This window comes from Austrofundulus limnaeus, unplaced genomic scaffold, assembly GCF_001266775.1.
Source record: "Austrofundulus limnaeus strain Quisiro unplaced genomic scaffold, Austrofundulus_limnaeus-1.0 Scaffold110, whole genome shotgun sequence".
Lineage (NCBI taxonomy): Eukaryota > Metazoa > Chordata > Actinopteri > Cyprinodontiformes > Rivulidae > Austrofundulus > Austrofundulus limnaeus.
In genome coordinates this window covers 1,143,848-1,168,578 of record NW_013952512.1, presented here as the reverse complement: position 1 = coordinate 1,168,578, position 24,731 = coordinate 1,143,848, and the positions used below count along the sequence as shown (strand labels likewise).

The 24,731-nt window shown below is 38.7% G+C and overlaps 1 protein-coding gene across 1 annotated transcript in view; it reads right to left on the bottom strand.

Moving 5' to 3' along the window:
* Window positions 1–24,731, bottom strand: part of nbeab (neurobeachin b) — a gene marked incomplete in the record, with an annotated part of 177,610 nt that overhangs the window by 104,538 nt on the left and 48,341 nt on the right. The window contains 16 exon segments of the mRNA XM_014014153.1: window positions 225–378; window positions 552–769; window positions 1,650–2,579; window positions 2,725–2,917; window positions 3,579–3,702; window positions 3,799–3,880; window positions 3,975–4,083; window positions 6,706–6,798; window positions 8,462–8,559; window positions 9,608–9,670; window positions 10,064–10,143; window positions 14,094–14,262; window positions 16,111–16,263; window positions 17,599–17,707; window positions 20,155–20,288; window positions 20,418–20,615. Coding sequence (XP_013869607.1) covers window positions 225–378; window positions 552–769; window positions 1,650–2,579; window positions 2,725–2,917; window positions 3,579–3,702; window positions 3,799–3,880; window positions 3,975–4,083; window positions 6,706–6,798; window positions 8,462–8,559; window positions 9,608–9,670; window positions 10,064–10,143; window positions 14,094–14,262; window positions 16,111–16,263; window positions 17,599–17,707; window positions 20,155–20,288; window positions 20,418–20,615 — 2,907 coding nt within the window.

Here is a 24,731-nt window from a genome sequence, read left to right as displayed (position 1 = left end):
AATTTATCAAAGGAAATTCATTAGAAACCTAAGAAACTGCACTGATTAATGTCCATAGAAAAAAAGATGAGCACACTGAGGTAACACCAATCATTAAACACAAGTTCCATGTCCCACCAGTACATTCATTATGGTAACAGCTGTTTAACAACCATACAGTTGTAACACGCTACCACTAGATGGCAACACTTCCTTTTACTAAAGTCAGAAAAAAATGCACTTACAGAAGGAGAGGTGGCTGCTGAAAGAAGAGGTAAAATCCCTCCACAGGCAATAATGATGTTGTCTACCATTTGGGAGATGAGATGGATGGTGTTGTGCACAAAAATGATGTTTTCATTACTGTTAACAAAGTCCATAACAGATTTGGTGCAGTGGCTGCAGGGAAAGGTGAGAAAAAAATTATGGGAACAACTGTTTTTCCACATATGCTAATCCTGCCGATTTATATTCTCATACAAATCATTAAACCAATAAAAGGAGAGATATTTCAATAGTTGCTATTGTTGTCACATTAAGCTCTTTTTGTCTTTCAAGTTCACTTTACACACCTTCTCCAGATGTGGACGTCGCTCTCCAGTGCAAACAGCAGGTCGGTGAGCAGCCTCTGATGCATGCTTGACCATTTAAACTCGGGGATGCGGAACATTGTGGTGCGTGGACCAGGGCTGAACTGACGTCTCTGTTCTTCTGTCATGGGTACTCCTCTAAAGCCTAGGTCCACACGTACATCCTTGTCCACCTGAGAGATGAGGCGTCCATGCAGACTCTGATGGAAGACCAATTTATCACTAAAACAAATGCAGTTTAATAAGGCAGAAACAATTACTGCCCACTGTAAAGTACAGAGACAGTTTACTAATCCTACTGCCCTGAACAATGCCACATTCATAATCAGATTAATTCCTAATGCCATGATGTTTACCATGCTTGGGAAAAAAAGACATTTAAAGTGAACTGTTATATAACTTTTTTTCTGCCTCTTGGTACAGGAGGAAAAAAATAATATATGCTCACTGTAACCTCTAAAATGAGATGAATGAGTCAGCAAGGTGCTGCAAAAAGCCTGTTTAAAAAGCAGCAACGATGAATTCAACATGAGCAATTATGCAACTGCAGAGAGAGGAGGTTATAAATAAATACTGCTTCCCGCTGGCCTGTCGTCGGTGACCCAGGTCAGGCAAAAGAGCCTGACCTCTGAAAAGGAGCACAGAGAAAGAGAGCAATAAACAAATCCCAGGCGACTGTTGGAGAATAACACTTTGTCTTAGTCTCCCTTCTGTTGCCTTAGCCAACCATTTCAGCAACCCAGTTTCTTGACTCTTAGGGGGATGGTGCATGATGTGCACCAGGCCCTTCTGTCCCCATTACATCTACAATATGTAAATAAAATGATCTCTGTGGGTCTGCTAATATAAAACCAGAGAGAGGCCACAGCAGTTTGACAATGACCTTAGTTTTCTTATTCAATTTATTCTCTATCTATTGTTTCACTTTCTGTTGCCTCAGAACCTTGAGGTAGGTTTTGTTTTGACAAAATCACCCTCCCATTTTTTTCAGATCTCAAAATAGCAACAGGTCTTTTGTACATTACGTGTAAAGACAAAGGAACATCAAATGAAAATCAAGTACGTTGTTTTAATACCAACCTGTGTCGTGGCTGTAGTCTGAATCTTTTTCATATCCCTGCCCCTGCCATCATCTGATCTGGCAGTGTCAGGGGTATCAGACAAGGGGACTGTTTCAGGAGCAGTTGTGTCGGATTCTGAGATTTTGGAGTTCTCATTTTCAGTCGCAGTGACAGAGCTGATACCTTCAAGGGCTGTCTTAAGGTCAAACTCATCCTTCTCTAGGATGCTGGGCAAGGAGTTGCCTGTCATGTGAGCCAGAAGGCCGAGCTCATCCCTCGGGTCAGTGTGAACAGGCAGTTCTGCACTAGGCAGGACCAGAGGCACAGCTGGACTGAGATCAGGCAGCAGCTTGTCCTCTATCCCGCCTGTCACTTTGCCAAACAGGAAGTTGTTGCTGTGAGGGATGCCATCCTTGTCATCATCCAGTGTAATGAGAGGGCCGGTATTATGGCTGTCCATACTGTCCTTTGGTAACAACATATTGCTGACATTACCGTCGAGGTTTCCCACAACCGCACAGTAAACATTATCCAACAGAGAATCCACCTCAACCAGTGGTCCATTCTGAGACACTCCCAAAGTTTCAGAGGACATGTCAATATCATCCAGCTTTACCTCCGTAGCTTCAACTTTTTCAGCCTTTATGTCCACCAGCAGGTCATGAACTTCAACCCTGACCCCATCTTCAGCGCCATCTTCAGCTCCCTTCTTTTCAGTCAACAGGTGACGCGAGTCAGCACTATCGTAGTCCGTCTCACTTTCAGGCGTTTGGGAGTTATCGTCCATTTCTCCAATCTCCATCACGTCTTTGATACCTGAGGCCTGAGCAGATAAGCCACAGATAGTGCTGACCAACCCCTTCTTCCCTTTCTTGATATTTTCTTCTTCCTGGCGCTGGTACTCTTCATACATCTTAGCCAAATATTCTTTGTGTGCTTCGTATGTCACCTGTGGATTAAAAAAAGATCAATGATCGTTTTCAGCAAAATATTACCAAACTGAAAAGGAAGTTCAGAGGATTCTTGACAGAACAGTTTAAAATGTCTCCATCAACAGCAGAGGTCAGTGTTTCTCTCTTTTGTACAGTACTTACCTTTGAGTGGGCTATGGAGAGAGTGTCCACCCACACGCGCCATCCTCCCCATTCATACTTGATGGCATGGTAGAGCAGAATACGAAAAATGTTGTACACCATCTCAGTGATTTTCTGCTCCTCGGAGTTTTTAGGGTTGATGTAGCCAAGGGAAAACATCCAGTCCTGCCATACAGAGCACTGCAGCAGACATCTACAACATACAAGGCATAAAAAGTCTATTACAAAAGTTTGATAGCCTATTTAAGCTGAAGTAATAAAAACATAACCAATACGCATTTAACTAATACATAACTACCTTTTCCCATTAAAAACAAGCGCAATATGTTAAAATAAACAATCTTAACACAAACAATTGCAAGGTTTTGAGTAAGAAATTATAGTGTAATTTGTAAGTTTAAACAGTAAATTTATTAACTGTTCATAAAAACAAGAGCAAACTGACAGTAATAATAAAATGACATGGAAATATAGAGTAAGTTTTCTTCATATTTAATACAAGTATATGCCATGACTAAGCCTTATGTCGGGTTATTTGTGTTTATTTAGGTCAATGTTTTTTTTTTTCAAGTGCTATGAATATTTATGAATTCTCTGTGTGTGTTTGTATATCAGACAGAAATAGTTGAACATGAGCAAAGAAGAAAAAAAGAAAAGAGTAGCTCTTAAAAAACAGTTGCACAACCATCTGCTGAAGAAAATATACATATTTAAAGTTTATTTAGTATCAACATTAGCCTATTAAATATGGCAAAAATCATTTTCCCCCTTTGATTTAATTTTTTTAAATAATTAATAGCGTGGATCAAATGAAATGATCCAGGGAAAGAAAAATGCATCCAAGTGTTGCTCACCGTCTGTTCTCTCGACTGTTGCTAAAGAGTTTGATCATATCTGAAAGGAAGAGCCGCCGAACCTCCATCATCTCCGTGCTGGGAGCAGAGTTCTTCAGTAAAGTTGCCACCACCTTCAAAATCACTGATATGACAGATATTCAAACAGAAAAGCAAAATGTGTAAGCAGTCAGTTTCAACAAATTAAAGGGTAAATCTATATGAAATCAAACAGTCTTACTTGGGTTTTGAATCTTGACGGTGGAGTCGGGATCAGGATGAGGTTTGTGAACTACTTGTGTGCACACCTGCTCTGTCAGAATCTTGTACAAGAAGCAGTAAAAAGACTGGTTACAAACACACCAAGGCCAATATAACAATAATGCTAGAACATCTGAGAGCAAAACATTGTGTTACCTCATACAAGGTGTTGTATGTTGTAACAGAGACAGTGCTGGTGTGCAACAAAAGTCTCTCGCCCAGAAGAGTAAAAAGGCTGTGTGTGTGCATTATCTCCACCTTCCTTCTGCAGAAACAAAGACACACATAATGGCAAAGTGGCTTGTTTGGAACTTCCTAAGCCTCAGAAATCAGAGCGTGCCATCAGCTTGCATCCGTATTCCCGCCCACAGGGGAGCCGAGTGTCAGGAAGTGCCTGCTGTCATAAATTGGGTGAATTTTGTAAAAGGTGTGTGGATAAAGAAGTTAGCCTGTCAGCAGGAGCGGCGCCAAGATACCGAGGCATACCACAGGTGAATAAGTTTAACTGTGACAAACGGCATCTGCACACAGCACAAGGAAGGCTGTCACAATGTTCACCCAAAGCTTCTTTATTCTGCTGCCACTGCTTCAAAGAGTCAGGACTTTCCTAACAAGTCAACACAATTTGTACTTAGTTTAGCTGGCAAACTGGAAGCTTCAGAAAAGAGCAGCGTTTCTCTCAACTATATAAGTACAGAAACGAGGGTGAAAAAGTCAGACTCGTGATGCATAGTGAGCTGAACAGAACAATTCGACTCTGTTCAATCAAATAGATGAGTCTTGTTGGAAATGCTTTCATGAGTAAATTCAGGGTCATTCTCTTTTTAACTGGATGCATTTTAATTTAACAGTTTGCAAAATGTGAAAATGAAGGCACCATGAGTACTGGATGTAGGCCATTGAGTGAGAACACATTTAAAAGATGTTGCTAGGGGAGAGAAAGCATTCTTACATCAGACGGCATGATTAGTTCTAAATTATCAACATGAAATGGCATTTGTGTTTAGCCTTTCTTCATAACAGCATTAGGTTAAAATTTGCTTGTTGCAATGCTAAATAATATTTTTAGTACGGTACCCATTCTGACTCTGCCAGATGTTCCCGCTTCAGTTCATCCTCACTATGTGTTTGGGTTTACCAGGTCTGTCCAGCAGCCTCTCCCACCACCAGATCCATCACCACCAGGTAGTGATCAGTTGACAGCTCTGCCCCTCTCTTCACCCAAGTGTCCAAGACAAAGGGCCACAGGTCAGACGACACTATTCCAAAACTGATCAACGATCTTTGACGTAAGGTGGCCTGGTATGGACCACCCTATGCTCGAGCATGTTGTTCATTATGGACAGCCCATGCTTAGCAGAAAAGTCCAATAACAGAACATCATTAAGGTTCGGATCAGGGATGCTGATCCTCCTAATCACCCTTTTCTAAATAACGGTCACTGCCCACATGGGGCATGAAGTCACCTAGTAGATCAAGGTAATCCCGACGACAACAACCCTTTCAGGACATCATCCAAAGATTCCAAAAAGGCCGGATAATCTGAACTGTTTGGTGCATAGGCTCAGACAACAGTCAGAACCTTCTCTCCTGCAGCACAAAGCCACAGAGGGGCAACCCTCTCATTCACCAGGAAGACCTCCAACACAGAGGCATACAGCCAGGGGTTTGCGAGTATCCCCACACCCACCCTACACCTCTATCTTTGGGCAAATCCAGAGTAGGAGAGAGCCCAGCCCTTCTCTAGGAGTTGGGTTCCAGAGCCCAAGCTATGAGTAGAGGTGAGCTCAACTATGTCTCACTGGAAATGCTCAACCTCACGCACAAACTCTGGCTCCTTACTCATAAGGGAAGTTATGTTCCACATCCTTAGAGCTAGTCTATGCCACCAGGAGTGACCCTCCATCACCTGCTGCCTGGCATACACCGCACATGACCTTGATGGTCCTCCCCGCAAGTGGAAATGACTGCAATATTTATCTTGTGGCCACGACATAATTATCACATGGCAATGTGTTATATCTCCCAATGGTCATGTGTTATTATCGTGTGGCTACGAGATTAAATAATTCTACCCAATGTCACCATTTCTTCCTTATTCTTATTCATTTGGCCTCTAATCAACTGCTGTACTTGTATTTTTGTGTTTTTTTCAGATACATATGACACATTAACAAAAACTTTAGGGTAGCACAATAAACCAGACTGTGCTTTACCATTTAATAAATATAAAATAAATAAAATAGGCTCTTCATTTGTACCTGAGGTGGTGCGCTTATGCCTACCCTTATTCTTCATTCAGTATTAACATGAACTGCTGCTCTACTGCTGTGAGCAAAGCGCTGCTCGTTATCGTCACCATTCACCCCTACTGCCTGCATTTACCTGCAGAAGCTGTCCAGCCACAGGCATCCCCTCTCATTGCTCATGTACAGTCGAGGCATGATTTGCTGACATCCTTGTGGATAGAATTTCATTCATTTTACTTTGTGAGACAGTGACTTAGACCTCTTCCATACTGCACTTAAGTGAATTCATGGGTTTGAGGCACAATGCCAAGACGCGAGGTATTCTACAAAGTGAAGCACCTCAATTTGCAAAACTGGCATCTTGTCAAGAATTTTTTTTTCTTTGCTGCAGGAGAACATGACTCTTCTCTCTAACGGAAACCTCACTCTATGATATAATGGTTTCTACTCTGCTAGCATTTGTGTCACTGAGAAGGCATTTCATCAACACGACCAAACTATAAACACAACCAGAGACCACAGTATTAAAAAAATACAATACAGATTTATTTTGTAAGATGTGAAAATTGGTTGAATTTTAAAAGAGCACTAAAATATTTATCTACCATCTATGAAATGCTACAGAAGTTTTTGCTTACTTGTGTCCCAGGTGTTTCAGAAAGTAACCAAGAACTTTGAGGGACTGTACACGAATATTTTCACTCTTGGAGGCCAAGAGCTTGTAGATGACCCTGGAAAAAGACATGTCAGTAGAAATTAGCAACAGTGCATTGTCTTACAAAAAAGAAAACAAAAAACAAACACACACACACACACCTACTATGTGTCTCTATCCTTGTGGGGACTTTCCATTGACTTCCAATTATATTTTTGGAAATTTATATCCTAACCTTGACCATTTACCCTAAAATTAACCTCACAGGTACTTACCTGACCCTAAAACTAACTTAAAGGAGACCAATTATGGGTCCTAGAAATTTTTATGGTATGTCTGTGGGCTATCCAGACATGTTCGTTCAATTTAATGCTCAAAATAATTCTCAGATAATAAAATTTCCCATTTTCTAGTTCTGCCTGCTCTGAATTCCGTTCAGAAGAGCTGTTTATGTTAATGAGCTCTGTTGGTAACGCCCTCCAAAAATCTGTTGACATTAACTCCGCCCTCCAAAGCCAGCGTTTACGTTAGCATGGCTAATAATAGCAGAAGCTCCGTTGTACAACCATATGAGACCCTGTGAGACCCAGAGGCAGAGTCTGGTCACAGCTTCTTTCTTTTTTTTCTCTCCCTCCTCTGCTCTGCACTCACTCTGCATGCTGTTACCAGAGCAGGGAGCAGCAGCGGTGAAAATACCTCAGAAACTCGAACAAATAGGCTTTAACAAGGCTTTAATAAGCTAAACAATAGAGGTACATGAGAAAACGTGTTCACAACGAACGAAAATAAATATATAATTAAATTGTTTCTGTGCTGGTCTCAAACCCTGGTCTCCCACTCCTTGGTCCAACACTCTACCCATTGCTCTATTGGAGGCTTGTTGTGAAATGAGCTGCACATTGCACAACAACATGGTGACGGCTTTTTATATTGAGGAGGTGGAGTCTCACCCGGGGGTTGCTAGGTAAGGGGCTGAACGCAGGTTCCGGTGGGTTGTCATACGACTTGTGACATCACAAAATGACGGACGTATAAAATTTGTCGTTAATACACATTAAAAATACATTTACTTACAGTAAATATGCCCCTGGGTGCATTTTTTGGTCCTAGGACTGTTTTTTAATAAGTGCATACCCAAAGTTGAGTTTAAAAACATTTAAAAAAGTGAATGTTGCATAATAGATCCCCTTTAAACTCAATTCACACCTTGGTGCTAAACCTTAGCACCTAAAGTAATCCCTAAATACGTTGCAAAAAATTGCCATCTAAAAAAGTTTAAGCAAATACTAGATTATAGTCTGAATCTTCTCAAATTAAACTAAATAATCTGCCAGTGCACTAAAAATAATTGCACTTGGTAAGGCTTCTTGAAATAAGGGAAAAAATCTAGGCAAACAAGATTAATAATCTAACATTTTCTGCTCTTGCTTAGTATATCAGTCTCAAAACAAACAAAAAAAAAAAAAACGTTTTGCTAGATATGAGATTGTGAGACTTTTGAATGCCCTCGGCTGTATGCCTCTGTGTTGTTAGATGAACAATTTTTGCAGTTCAAATGCTTTTCCAGCAAAACAATAATACATCCTCTAAAATGTATTTTTCTATGTTAAGTGTGTGCGTTTTTTGAATATATGCATTATTTATACACCACACAGCTCTGGAATACAAGCAATTGTAGCCTAGATTTGTTTTGGTAAATCACTCTTTCATCTTGTAACCAAGCAAAATGGGAGGCTTACCGAATTCCATTTCTCTGGTCAAAAGCAGGGATCATGGAAGCTGGGTGCTCAGACATCAGAGCCACCACCAACTGTAACACATCATGCAGATTTTCATCCTGAGAACACACAGAGAAAGGAGCAGCAGAAGAGACAGAATACAATTTAACAGTGTTTGTGTAAATGTTAAGACATCATTTCTGTCTCCCGCAGCTGTTATTATGCACTTTCCAATCCTCTCGGTTCATGTAACAGTTGCAGTAGCAACACGAGGAGGAGAGATGCCCAGAATTGCCCATCTTTATCAACCTCATCAGACTCTTTTTTTTGTGGGATCACCAGCTGCTCTCTGACCAGCTGGCACATACAAGCCATCCAGCTTTTTCTGGGTCAACAATGGAGTTTCTGCCCATTTCTCTAAGCTTAGTAAACATCTAAATCAAGACATCAAGTGAGCATACACATTAGGTAACCAGTCATAGACACCTGACCACTGAAAATAAATGACACAGGGTCTTCACAGTGAACTCCTTCTACATCCTTCAGTTTTAGTTCAAATCTCAGCTAGAAAGTTCTGCCCCTTCAGGGAACATAACTAATTTTCAGCCTTTTTTTTATCAACAGTTTTGAGTTGCAATCTTTGAACCTTACTTGCTTTGGACTTTTAACAGAGGTCTCACAAAGCAAGAACCAATGCACTCCTCCTCACCAGTCTGGTACAACACCAGACCCTACAGTGAAAGTTGTTCACATCACTTCACCACTGATATGACCACCAGGTGTTTGGGGGAGATCTCTACTACTACTCCAAAGGTAGGCCCCGGTTTTCTTATTCTACGCAGGATAACATTTTTAATCCCCTTATCGGTGCAGGTCCAATGGATAATAAAATCTTATTCATAAAAGTCCAGGGGATAAGGGGAATTGCTTTTTTCCCCCCATCCCACCAGTAGTAGCAAAAGTCCTTGGCACACCTTGCAACAGGAAATGAACAATAGTTGACTAGCCCACTGGCAGTCAGAAATATCCATTTGTTTTGGTAGGAAAATAAATTGCAGATTAAATAAATATTCTGAAGAGGATTTGTGACCTTGAAGCCCAAGGCAGGAAGGTGGCAGAACATAAGACTGAGCAGATTTTCTTTGAGCAAACAAAGAGTCCGTGTACCTCCTGCATTGTTAGCAAATAGTTCAGGATGCTCTGTAATTCATCCTCCTTCACGCCTCGATCCTAAAAAAGGAGACAGAAAAACAGATTAAGCCAAAATAATAAATGATAAACAAGGTAAGTAGCTTCAGAATGGTGACTAGAAAACAAATATGGTTACCCTGGGATTTAAAAAGTATCTACCTATAAGCTATATTAATATAACTCTATTAAAACTTGTACTACCTTCATTATGACAAGGAAAGCATGAACACAGCTATTTAAACATACTGTCAGTCAAGGACAATCTTTATGTAATGCAATTTTCAGCTATTACTTAAATTTTTCTTTAATCTCATTTAGCATGTTAAAGGAGCTGAGCTGTAAAACGTTGTCAAAGTTAACACAAACACGATCTTGATTTTCTTCATGCAGCTGTGCGGGGGACTGTGATGCAGGATGACAGGTGGGACATACCTTCAGAATGAGCTGCTTGAGGAAGAGAAGCATGAACGCTCGCAGAGAAACAACTTCTTTCTGGGTTGGCCTTGGACCATCTGTAGTTAGAGACATTAAAATAGGCAATAAAATACAGGAAGATACCAAATTAAAAAGACAAAACATCTGTTTTTGCTGCTCATTTTTAAGTCTTGCCTCTGGGTTTTTAAGAAAAAGAGTTAATAAATCAAGAACACAATCTAAAACATATTTGGGTTTTACAGTATTGTGCTTTTAAAAAAATGTTTCTCCTGCTTCAACAGCAACCTTGACCCTTGTGAAAACAGAAAAGAACGTGTTCATTAGCTGTTACAGTTAATGCTATAAATTTAAGAAAAGATTATTTGGCTTTTTCGTCCCAGGTGGATTTGTCATCTGTGCTGCATCCAAACTCGCTGCGTCTGTCAGCTAACCTTGGCCACAACATTAAACTCAGACCTCCAGCACAAGGTTACCCTACTCACACCTGCCCATCACATGAGCCAACAACTCATTAAATCTGCCCCGAATTCCTCTGCCAGTTTAAGGTCGTTTTGGCATTCTGAAGGTAGGCTGGGATTCAAATCCATTTCTGTTGTGAGCATCTTTACACATCTGATGAGCCGGGCAGTGTTGGCAAGTGTGTGCATCTTGCATCAACAAAGAATAATGTCAAACCATAACACACTGAGAACCATTATTATTATTAATTATTATTATTATTATATTATTATTATTATTAGTGTGTGATTTGCTACTGCAATAACTCATGCTTAAAACATCAGATCTGTTTATTTAAAACACAAAGCTTTCTGATTTTTAACCAAACCTTGTTTGTACTGCACACTAAGCAACTAGGCTGCTAGTTAGAGGCTAAATATCAATAAAACAGAAGTCTTTAGTAAAGCACATCAGAAAATACAGGATAAGCCTATATTACCTCTTCCAGAAACAAACCAATAGTAAGACTACTTGGGCTCACTGCCAATAAATCCTGCTATATATCAACTCATTTCTTTTTTTCTTTCTGTGAGAAAAGCAAGGTATTAAGACACTGACAAAATCTTATGCAGCTGCAAAGCTATTATATGGCAGTAACTGGGTCAAATACAATTGCAGAAGCAATTCAGAGAAAATTGGTCACTTTGCCCAGTGCCCCCCCTTTTTTCTCCTGATAAACTCCAACCTCTGCCTTGGCTGAACATGTGTTCATTTGAAACGAGGCAGATACAGTGGCAGCCGACACCTGACCATCCTGCTTCTGCACGCGGTCAATATAATCGATGATGAGGCTCCCTGAGGTTGCAGGAGGAAGCTAAGTGCTACTGCATCCCGACACTGATTAATAGCAGGAGAAAGGAAAACCCACCGTAGGGACAGAGCCCAACATGAAAGGGATGATAAGAACATTATTACCACAGCTACCACATCTAAGTTATTCACAAGCAATTATGCTCACCACCTCGGCACAGCTCTTGTTTCTCATTCAAAGATTGGTTTAATTCCTGCATCCCAAGGGCACAAGGAGAAAGAGCTTATTGAAAAACAATTTACGTTCATGTGATTATTGCAGGAATCTCATTGCAGCTTATGAATGATAATAATGAACTCAAGACAATAGCATGCGTCCTTTATGTATGTACAAACCATTCAATAAATAAACATGGTTTATTATGTGTGCTCGGAGTTCTCTTGATTAAATGAACAAATGCTGATAAAAATCTATGATTTTTATTCTCTCAGTAGCAGTTGCAGGATTACAGAATTCAAATGACAGCAAGCCGTGTCTATTTAACCTGCTGTGATTAGAGCTGGAGTAGGCAGACCTCAAATGGCAATGAAAAAACATTTTGATGTAACACAGAGGGGGAAAATGAGTCTTGTTTGTTTAATTAATCCAAAAATAAACTCAAAAGTAAAAAAAAACTCAATAATAAAACAAGATTTCCTAATATTTTCAAGGTTCTTTCTTAAAATATAAAACAAAACAAACTGAATCTAAAGTCTGTTTTAAAACTTTTGCAGCCCATCTTATTAAAAAAATTTTTAGACATAAAAAAACCAGTGAAGAAACTAACACAAAATGAGAGTGACAGAGATTGAGACAGATTATAACCTGACTGTGAATACATGTCACATTTGAGAAAAACCAAGCAATGATCATCAGTCGGAGTGCTGGAACTGATCCTACATTATAACTGAATGATGCATGGCTTTAATTTGATAGAACTTTCTATTAAGACCTGCAGGGAAAAAATGGAGATGAACGTCCAGAAAAAGGATGAGTAGCTGCAGGGAATCTGTTTTAAATGTCCTCATTGTGTCCTATAATTCAGCACTTCATTATCCGCTTGGCTCAATCCTTTTTCTCACGTGCATTTGTTTGGTCATTCCTCTGTTTGAAAGGACAGAGAGAAAAGTGAACTGTCAAATCAAGCAAAGACAAATAGAATGAGGCTGTTAGAAAATAACATGCAACAGGAAAGTGATCCATTTTGAGATGTTTTAACTCAAGAGTTCATTATTCCAACAAAGTAACATTTATCTAAACTACAAGGTGAGTTAAAAACCACAGGACACCATTTTATTTTGTAAAGAAAAGGGAAAATTACATATTTAAATGTCCCAGTAAGTAATGAGTAAGGGGGCTGTCCAGAACATGGCTGCTATCTTGAAAGGTTTTTCAAAGATAAGCCCCATCACCTATTACTTGCTAAGGTACTCAGATTTGTCATTTTCCCTTTGTGTTCTGAAATACAAGGTGTCCTGTGACTTTTGATTCACCCTGTACATTGGTTTATGCTCTAATCCTGGAAGAAAGGAGTGATGCTATCATCTGACCAACGCAAGACACATTCCTCAGTTTTGTTCCATCAACTCAAACTATTTTATGTTCATGTTTTCAACAAACCAATACATTCAAAAAATGCTTGTTTGAAAGTTTGTTTTGTGCCTACACAAAGCAAATTCACTCTGTGGACTTCATAAAAAATTTATAAAATAATTGATTTCCATATTAAATGATTTATTGCTACCAAAATAGGACTAAAGTTTAAAAGATGGTGAGAATTGGCCCACAAAGGTCAGAGCTAAATTCATTTTCAAGATCAGGTTCAACTTTCTTGCACAAGACACATTAAGCAAGTAAATGGGTTAAGAAATAACTATGGTAATGGAAAGCGAGGAAGATCACCAAATTAAAAGAAAAAACGTGAACATGTGCTCATATTATGTATAAAAATGACTACAAATATGAGATGACAGTCTCTCTGCCAAATCAAAGCTGCAGGTAATAGATACTGTACTAAATAGGTCCAATATTCACCTGACTAACACAGCCCATGAAGATTATGTTTCAATGTATTGAAAGCATTTTTTTAATTAAATGACCTCTGTGTGAGTACTACATCAACACTATCAAGCTTTAACCTTCAGCAAGGAAATTTCATTGGTGAGGCGTAAACTGGGTTCTCAAAACCAATAGAAAACATCCCCTGTATTACAAAGAGGGTCGTTTCTGAAAAAAAAAAAGGCTAGCTAAAAGGAAATGTCAGTTCAAGGAGACTTTCTTTTCCTTTACTGCCTGCTCGTGACTTGCTGCTTCACAGACTGAGTGTGCCAGTCATTCCGCTGAGCTGAGTTTTATAGACTCAACACCCACACCAAGCACCCTAGCGGGATGACAATACTGATACGACTTGTCTGCCTCGCTGCCATCTCCTGGGAAGGCCGCAGTTCCAACAGCTGACACACCACCATGTGGGGATGAGTGATTTAAAATATGGTGGAGCTGCTGCCATTTCCAGCATGATAGAAGGCTTGTGAATGCACACAGTGTTTGTGATTGGTTTAACTTCTAACCATTTCTATTCCAAAACACTAAGCTTCACTTCGATTAGCATTTAGATGGATAAAAAACAAAACAAGTTTAAAAGACAACCGAACAAAGCAAATCCTGTTCACTGCAAATAATCATTGTAATTAGGTCGGACATTTGCTAAGCAGCATTCACAATCTTAAAGATGCTCACCAAGACCCTTTGGAGTGATGCCACTGTTGTCTACAGGGTTGATGGCCCAGTAGTAGTACTTCAGCATATGCATAAGCTGGAGGACGGTGCCAACCCGACGGATTGTGTTGTAGATGGTTGCTGTGCCAATGAACTCAGCAGAGAGATATGTGTATAAGGACAGCTGTACCTGATAGAAAGCAAACAAATGTCCATAAATATTAACAGGCCTCTGATGTTCAGTTTAAAATATAAAGTTAGTTTATTGCATCAATTTTTTCCCCTTTTAAAAGCAATCAAGACGTTCATACCTTTACCCCCTACCCACCTCATTGTTTCACTCATGTGTTGTAACTATAGCTGCTAAAATGGTTTTATTTAACTACATAACAGAGCTATCCAACTAAATTGCTCCGGGGGCCACAGTTACTGCCTGTCAACAGCTGAGGGGTCGAACATACAGCAATCAAAGTTATTATGTAAATAAAGCAAGCATTACAAAGATCTGTTACCTTTGAATTAGTTTATTTTGATGCATTTAATCATGAATACAACATACAGAACCCTATAAAAGTAGTGACAATTAAACACAATCAAAAACAAAAATAACACTTGATGCCTCCTATTTGACACAAATATTGTGACATCTGACTTGCCAAATTTTTTGAATCAATTTTATTTTCACTTTCATCATTTTACCTTCAACTGCTTGCAGTTTTAACTGTCTTGAGTGTTTATAGAAATGGTTTTTACCAGCTTGTAGCCAAGATTCTGACGTTTCTGTAGACACCAAACATGTCTATGTCTAACTAAAAGAACTTAAAGTAAAAAAACTGGGAGTTTGGGCTAAAGAGATGAATGAACCAATTGGTGGGCCAAACTTTGGTCACTTGCGGGCCAGATGTGGCCTGCGGGCCACCAGTTGAATAGCCCTGCTATATAACGTAAGATGACACAAGTAAGTAAAAACAAAAGTTTGACTTGTTTATGTTCTTAAAGGTGAAAGGACCTCATTTTTTCCCCATTACGTAGAACAGAGAAGAAAAGTCATACTGTATTTGTCCACAAGAATAAGGTTTGTGGACAATATATCAAATTACTTTGTTAGCCATAAGTTGTGCAGCTAACTGAAACAAAAATCTGGACATTGTGGTCGCCTAGGAAAAGGAGATTGAGCAGCTATGTCCCACAGCGGCAAGAAGTATTCTAGCCCATCTCATTACCAAACGTTTTTTTCTCAATTTTCCTCCATTTTCTGTGCTTCATTTTAGATGAGTAGTGAAAGCAAATCCCTAGATATTGTTGCATTTCTTTTCATTTCTTCTTTCATTTATTCATTGTTTGTCTCCTAATGGCAAATGACAAATGCATTTGCTACACAAAATCGGCTTCTTAGATATAACTTATCTAATTTTCATGAGCAATTATGTAAAAAGGGAATAAAAAAAGCTACTTCTGGTGAGTGAAAGGACTTCATTTCAGGAAAGTAAAACAGGAGCGTGTTTGTAACCTTTAAATGTTCCTTTTATGAAATGCATCACAGCGCTACACTCACCTCAAATTAAAGTGCTTAGTTTACAGTGATTTACAATTTCATAGTTTTATAATGTGAAACTACATGAACGTTTGTGCCTTATGATAAAAAAAACATTTCCCTTATCTTATGCTTTGCTGCACATTTTGTTTAGTTCATTGAGGACTGTGTAACAAAAAACATAACCATAAATACTTTGCAGTGAGTCAACAATCAGGTGAGCTGAGTTTAAAGTTCCAGCATCATAATATTCTTTTGTTTTCCCATCACTGACAATCATTTTACCACATTTGCTTTATTACTACCCCCCACACAATCACCTGCTGTCAGTGAATGCTCCTTCAGATTCACATGGATTTGATGCCTGATTGAAAGCTCTGTTTTGTGTGAGAATTGTGAATTTCTCTTTTCAGCTGAAGAGACGATTATACAAACAACTACTAAAACCTTGCAGAGTTTGAAGCTCTGTGTCTTTCTCAGCCTCAGCTACTTGCAGAAGCTCACCTTGGCAGGTGTGTGGATCCAAATGGCAGCATTGAACAGAATGTGGTCGCACAGCTGCTTCAGCAGAGGAGCTCCATGTGTTAGACCATCAAGATACTTTGCAAAGGAGAGGAACTGCTCCAGTACAGCCCTGGTGATGTGCACACGTGAAGACTGTAAGAGAAGCACAAACTCAATAAAACGTATTGATGAGACTATTTAACAGTAAATATTTATTTATCCTTCCAAAATATAGAGATAACCTTTATTGTGGAAAAAATATTCAGATATAAAATTAGAATCATAAAATGAGGGGCATTTTAAATTTAAATTAGTGGTCACACTTGGATTTCAAAAGATGGTTGCTATAATACCTACAAATTCCACTTGTGCTACTTTATTCAAAAGGTTTTCTGTTTAAAAGTTTACCTTTAATACCTTTAAAAAGACACTGAATATTTTTACTTGTGAATTAGTATTGTACTTTTCCACTCAGTAATGATTCTCTAAAGAGATGTTTTGATTCAATTAAATAGTGTAGAGTCAAATTAGCTTTTCAACATAAAAGAAACAATCAAGTCAAATCATCTCTTTTGCCACATTGTTGAATAATAAACATGTTTTAACAGAATATGAGTGAGATGTTTAACTGTTATGATAGCTCTGCTTTTGACAAGTACTGGAACAGCTCGTGCCTGGCAGTTGTTCCCAGTCCAGGTGGGGACTTTGTGAGAATAAGTGAAAGAGAAAAATGAAGTCCCAGAAAGACTCGAAGGTGTGGCATAAACATATCATGAACATATGGTACGGTATGTGAAAGCGTGAAACCTGGCAGCAGGAGGGAAGGAAACAAAAAGAAAAAAAAAAAGAAGCAGCAGCTCTCAGGTGCCGATTCTGCCTGGCTGTTGCTTTATAGCATCTGAAGCCAGCAGGCAGGCAAGTCACTGAGTGACAAAGTGGAGTCATATCTCAGTGCAATGAAAGAGCCAGCACTCTGGGGATCCCAGCTGCTAGATCTGCGTCACAAAATGGGTAAATAAAGAGGGATGCAAAAAGAGGGGGCTATGTACCTCCTCTAGCTCTGTTTGGTTTAAAGATGCATACAGGACTTTGCTGCAGGCAGTGGGAGATTAGACTGCTGACAGGGCTTTGAGAGAATCGACAAGACAAGAAAAGACGCAGTCCATCTGAACAATGACAAGTTTCAAATGCAGCCGTGTTATTCAGTGGAAAAACTTGACAAAAGCAAACAGATTTTTCTGTTTGTCCTAAATTCAATACAGAGGTTGAATATATAAAGTTACCCAATTACACTGAATCTGAAGAAATGGATGCCTGGAAAGAAATCCACAATAATAGTTTACAACAAAAATACAAAGTTCTGTATTGAAAGTGAAAGGCAGCAATTGAGGGTGACAAACCGGGTGAAAGAACATTTGGAAATGTTGACTATGAAATAAGCAATTTCATCTGTCTGAGGAGAAAACGGTAACAAAGGTTGTACCATACCTTCTCTAACAGGTACCCGATGACCAAAAAGCCTTTTCCTCCCAGCATCTGTTCTTGCATGGCCACAGAGCTCTTAAGTAGCTCCACCAGAAAGGCTAGAAGTGTGGCACTGTGGAAAAGATAAATGTAAATAATTAATCTCGTTGACAAGAATAAATGACGTACAGAAAATTGTGTTGAAGTCGTACTGCAGATGATGAAACAATCATCAAAATTAACTGCTGCAGTAGGAGTAGTTTAAAAAATGAGGTCACTTTCAGAAGATGCCACCAATCAGCTGGGAACCCATAGCTCTCTCTTTCATCGCTCTTCAGTTTGAACAAAAAAGGGTAGTTTTCTAAGTTCTCTTGGGGGCAGAGGGTGGTCTTTGAGTTGAACTGTTGCAGTGTGTGAATGTGCCTGTATGGGAGGAGGGGTTCAAAGGGGTAAGGCAGTGCAGTGAAGATTTTTTTTTCTGCTTCTTTGTTGCAGGGTTTTTTCAGCTGAAGCCTTTTGGCTGAGTGACAGGGATGCTTGGTGACACTTCTTAATCGGCTTTTCCCCACATCCTCTAGTGGTTTTCACTCCAGTTCAACAAACAAGACCACAATCAGTCCTGTCCAGGCTTGTCCCTATAATGTGTCTACAAACTCTATACAAACTGATCCAATCTATTGTGTGTCAGTTTTGTGACTTTATTCTCCCCCCCCCCCATCCCACCCCACCCCAAATCTGCCTTTGGTAACAGACATGGGGAAGAACATCCTAAACTGGGTGAAGCTCAACATTGTGTGCTTGTGGTTTATCTCCTGATCCTTTACTGCATGCTCTGGTTTATTCCAGTTTGGCAGTGCAGTACTGGTTGATATTTCACTACTGCTTTGAGTTAATACTGGAAGGGAAAATTATCAGAAACAGTTTTTTAATAAAAGAGAAATTCTAAAATTCCATCTCTGAAAGTTCTGTTGAGAACAGTAAAGCCTTTAGGCAAAGGAGGGAGTTAATTGTTGCAAAACCTTTAAACCCAAAAGCTCAGCGGGCTTTATATGGGGGACTCGGTCTTTAAGCAAGGACAATGCCAAGTTTTTGGGAGAATTTTACACTGCTAAAGATGCTAATTTGCTAATGAAAAAAGAGGAGGAATGGAGAGCGGGCATGAGAGGAATCTACAGCGGCAGAGAGCTATGGGCATCAAGGATTTGTGCTGCTGTGTGGCCACTCCAGCACCCGTGTCATTAAACAAACACAGGGATTAAAGCAAAGCTCAGACTCCATCCAACCCACAGCCATGAAGTTTTGCTCACATCAACTCAGGATATGAGAGGGATTGAAACAAATGAGTGGATATTTTATTGAAAAGTGAACTCCAGTCTTATAAACTGTTATAAAATGCAGAAAACAAACTCTTTACAGCATTAAGTCAACACACATGAAAGGTGGAAGCATTACCTGCCATGCACTAGGAGACATTTAGACACTGAAACATGTGAGTTTAGTTTAATTTAGTTTAGTTTAGTTTAGAAAAGATATTTCTGTATTTATTCATGTATGACACTAAAAATGTAACCCTAAAAATCATCCATAAAATGGGGGGTAGTATTATACATGGGTTATTGATGATTAGATGTTTGATGCTTTTTAATCTAAAAAAAATTGTGATCGTATTATACTCGAGATCGTATTATACATGAACAAATGCGGTAAAACAAAACAAAACAAAAAATCCAGATAAGAGAATACCTGCTTGTTGCAGCCACACCTTTATTTTGATCAGTTTTCCATGTTTTTTCCCCTCATCTGTTCAGCCACAAAGACACTCGCAAACCCTTAATTTACACTGGAAGCAGTTCTACTCCGCACCAGTCTGACCACCACAGCAAATACACAATCATTATATTCAATGAGAGTATTTACACCGAGGGCGGCAGTGAGTGGACGCCAATCTGCCTTTTTGTATTTAATCCTATTTTTGCCGGAAGCCGGAGCTTCGCCAGAGTCAATTTACAAAGATTATGTACCACCAACAGGAAAAGGAACGATCATTACATCCGTATTTTCAAAATAATTCACAAAAGGCAGACTAAATTTTGTTGAAACCCCAGCTGTATATTAATAAATATATGGATAAATTTATACACAAATGCTGTCAAAATGTATGGTTCTGTTTGGGAAGCAGATGGCAACATGTAGTGTGCAGCACATGCATACACACGATACACATGGATTTATTTTGAAATCAGAAGTTTCAAAAAGACAACAGCGACGCAGTTTCAACTGTGTTTGGAGTCTGTCTTCTAATATTTTGCTCTGACTTCCACATTTATCACCAGGTTTATCGCACGATCTCGCATTTCCTGCACAAGTTTCTCAGACTTCCTCTGTGCTTTGCACTGGAGCGGAGCAGAACTACATTTAGTGTACATGAACCTAAATAATTACAAATGGTCTCTGATCAAAAACTAAAACCTCTACATTTCCACATTTCTAAACTGAGCTTTCTGTCACCAACAGTTTGTATTAAACATCTTCTGCATCACAGCAGATTTTGCACCGTGCAATAACAATATTTAAACTTACCAGACTGTAGTTTCCACTTCACTGTCCTTGGACTGATGATAATCCAGCTGAGCAAAGAGTGGAAAGAGCACCTGGATACCACCAATGGAGTGAATGGCACTGTGGATGGAGTGTGTAACTGTGGCTTTCACATCCTGTGATGGTCATAAAAATGTCCTTGTTAGATAAATATAAAACATGTTGATAATTAATTAGAAAAGAAGCAGCATGAATAAATGCATTGAATGATGAAGTGTGTGCAGGTTAAGAATAACGGAGTTAACCTGAAGCATAAGGGCATGTGGTGAGTGCACAAAAATCGAGGCATTTTCTCGAGGTGAAGACTCCAGGCAAAGCTGTGCATCAGTGGCCTTGGCGTTATAGGTGAAGGCGATGGAGCCAGCCAATTTGCCATCATACAACACCTGCTTGTGATGCTCTGCTAAGTGGATATCGCTCTCTGACTTGAACTTAAATGTACTCTGAAAAAAAGAGAGAAAATACGAAAGAAAAAGAGATGAAAAAACACAGGGGGAGTGGAAGCTATAGACTGAGCAGCTTCTTCCTGCACACACACCCTGTTATCTTTTAATTATAACTTGATGAAAAAAAAAATTAAGAATGGAAACTGATTGAAACCAAGTGCATGCAAGTATTGAAGAGTTTTTTAAAAAAAAATCAATTTCTCTGTTGATTAAAGCTGTCCTTTTCATTTATATCATTCTTTATTATTGCAATCAACAAGAAAAAGCTATACAATTTACATTTCAGTGATGCAAACCATTCTTGACAATTAACAGCAAAGCATCAAAATTAGCCCAATCAAACTGCAGTTTGGTGCTGCATTTCATTAGAAAAGCTGCACAATGGAAAGTAAGACAGCCAGACTGATTTTATTTACAACAGACAAGAATTGTACCGCAATCGTATTTCACATAAAACCTTTTTGTTCACCCCAACAGAAGAAACTAAACTAGTTACATTTTAGTTATGCAGATTTATGTATGTACACATTCAGTGCAGCTATCTGCGCTTTGGCTTTCCTTTTGTTTGGCTCTCAGACTTGGAGTGAGTCTTTATTCTTTTTTTCCACAGAAGCACATCATTTGATGGCAGTCTTCAAGTTTTGCTTCAAAGCCGTTGTGATTAAGAGTAGCAGGAATGATAAGGAGGATCAAAGTTCCTTTGATAATGCATATGATTGTTTACCTGCTTTCATTTAACCATGTCGTTAATGTCAGACTTTTCTGGGACTACATTAAACCAAACACAGCCATCTCGGATTTTTCACAATAAAACATCCACAGAAGAAAAAAAATAAAGTAAGAAGAAACTGCCATTTTTTATTGGTTTCTTTACTGCTTGAATAATTTTCTATTCAAGAAAATTACAGTTCCTTTGATAAGGAAACATGATCAAAGTAAAGCTGACAGTGCACAATAAAGCATTGAATCCCTGTCCCTCCACAACCTTGTAATCACACAAAATAGCTACAAAGTTACAATAATTTAATATTAATTTATCTAACAAAAGAATCCACACTGAGCTGAATACATTTGCCTTTAAAGTTTCCAGTTCTGTACATGCATACAAACTGGAGAAAAAAAAAGATTTTTTTTCAATTTCCTATTTGCCAAAGAGTTTTATTGTGCCTTCAACAGTATACCCAAAACATTTTGATAGCTGCATTACAGCGAAAGTTCAGTCAGTCAAGGACTCAAAAACACATTATTCATTATGGGTAACATAACAAATTGCTTATCAATGACTGAGTAGTCTTAATTTACTAAATCAATTAGCTGTTGACAGATGAGCTAAATTAATCTGTCAAAGCAGTGAGAACAAACTATGCTTAATACAAAAATCAATTCCTGTAATCAGTAGAGCTGAATTATTAATGAAAGAAAGAAAGGTTTTCCATTCCTTTGCTGGTGGTGATAGGGGCTACAGTGAGCTGAATGTGGAACAACTTTCTGCTTCTGGAGGCACTTTAAAAAACACAACTGTGATGCAACTTTAAGCAAACAGGATTTCTACACCTGCTTAAAATGCATGTAAATTTGCTTGTTTTCAGTGAGTAAAAACATAAAAAGCTGAGTCAAGTTGTCAGCGATCTAAAGGCATGTAAAGTGCCAAATTGTTACAGATTTCTACCCTTTAAAGACATGAATCACATCAAGCATTCAGTACCAATCATTTCACAATGTTCCACTACATTACATTGAAAATGTTTTGCAGTGTTTAAACCCACTCTTAATAATGAAATTGTTAGTGTGATTACAAATATTACAAAAATCTATTCAACTAAACCCATCATTAAGAAAGTGATTTTGAGGAACTGAACATTCCCATTTATTAACATTACATCATCCCTCTGAGTTTGATTGTTTTTAAAGAATTGTACAGAAACAGAGGGATAAGCTGCCTTTTTCAGTCTGATGATGAAGAGGGATGAGAGGTATTCTCATTTGCCATAATCAAGACCACAGTGAAGTCATTATGCATCTCATCATGTAGTCTCTATCATCCTTCAATAGTTCCCACTCATGGAACCCAAGTGACAAGAAATAACAAGCTCCAGTGCCCTCCACTTCTGTGAGAGCACTGCTGCAGCGTGAAAATAAGGTTCTCATGGGTTTTGACTATAAAACCTTGTAGCGTGACAGCATCATTCCACAGACCAGCCGGTCATATAAAAGAATTACAACTCAGTTCTCCCTTTCTCTCCGAGCGCTAAAGGCCATCGCTGACCACTTGAGGAGGTGGAACACTCAGGTGTTACCTGTGGTTTGATTGTCACGGCAGAACAAAACAACAAATATGTTCAGTAATACAAAAAAAAAGTCTTTTTTTTGTTTTGGCCTTAATAACAACACTTGGACTAAAACTGTTGTCTGTTTTGGTAGTTTGTAACGTGTTAAATTTTAAAGTGAATAAATAAAAGTATATCTTTTTATGTTTTTAATGTAAAGAAATGACTGTACTTTGTTACTATACACCTCTAAAATAAAAATAAATTATATATATAAGACTTGAAGGTGTGGCACAACCATTATGCCTCCTATTTAACAAAAATATTGTTTTGACGTCTCTGACGTGCCATGAAAACAATTTTATTTTCACTTTCATAGTTTTATCTTTAACTGCTTGTACGTTTGACTGTCTTGAATGTTAACAGAAATGGTTTTTATCAGCTTCTAGCCAAGACTCTGACATTTCTGTAGATACCACACACATCTATGTCTAACTTAAAGAACTCACAGTAATAAAGTAGAAAACCAGGGGTTTGGGCTTAATATTAATGAACCATTAGGCGAGCCGAACTTTGGTCATTCGCGGGCCGGATGTGGCCCATGAGCCGCCAGTTGAATAGCCCTGCTCTAGAAGATTAAACGTAGTTGGTATGACCGAGGCTTCCATCTGCTGTAATGTTTAACTCAAAGATGTTTGATTACCTTGGAAGTAGGAACAGAACTACGAGAGTCCCTCAGTCTGTGGTGCAAACTGCAGAGCGGTGTTGGCACAGAGTCAGTGGGCTAATCTACCTCATGTAGCACATATGGTAGTGGTGATAGAGAGTAAGAACAGAAATAACTCCAAGTGCTTCATATGAAATGATGTAAAGTTATGGCTTAATTGCTTTGACGTCTACATTCAGTGACTAATATGTGGTGTGGGCAGTAAATCTGACAGTGGAAGCTGCTTTATGGATGGTAGCTGGAAAAGGACAAGTAGTTACTGAGAACATTAATGCATTGAGGGCTTTTTTACATTTTGTTAATTAGATTCATCATATCATAAAAACATCTCAAAATTGCAAGGTGACTCATGATTTTTTTCCCCAACTCACGTTTTTTTTTTCTTTTTTCTTTTTTTAACATTCAAAGATTACAGACTGTGATAAAACAGCAGCAATAAATGACAGGAAAATATTACAGTGAGCGTCTGTCAAACGTAGCGTCTATACACCCAGCAGCATCCCATAAATGTATTTCTGAGTTTCTTAGAATGTTTCATATCAGTCATAAAGTTGGGAATTTGAGCAAAAGTTGCCTGTTGGTACTTTAAATGAAATAACCACAAGTCTATATTAGGTCAGAGCAGAATTCAGAATACAGCAATTTTAAAAGAGCCTGTGGACCAGATTCTACTAACAGCTTTTTTCCGATTTACAACCATAAATCAAAGCGTGCAGGAGAAATAGTAACCCTTGGCAGCAGTAATCTCAAAACTCAGAAGTTATACCTCCATCCAACGAAAAGCCTATCAAACATCAAACAGAGGAGGCAGCCAAAGATCAGAAAATAAAGCAAGTCTGAGTGTAGATGTTTTTTTTAATGTCTGAGCTGAGTTGTGAACACACAATAAGAATGTAACGCTGCAATCTTCTGCATTTAAACCCATCATTTAGTTCAAATAAAACAGATTTTTTTTCCAGCAACTCTCCTACTTTAGAAGCAAATCCTGTTAATCTGATGAAATATTTTCTATTGCTTTTCATACATCAGCTGCAGGTGAATTTCTTTTGTATACCCTGATCCTGATTGTCTTGCAATTGTATATTTGTGTGTGTGTGTGTGTGTGTGTGTGTATATATA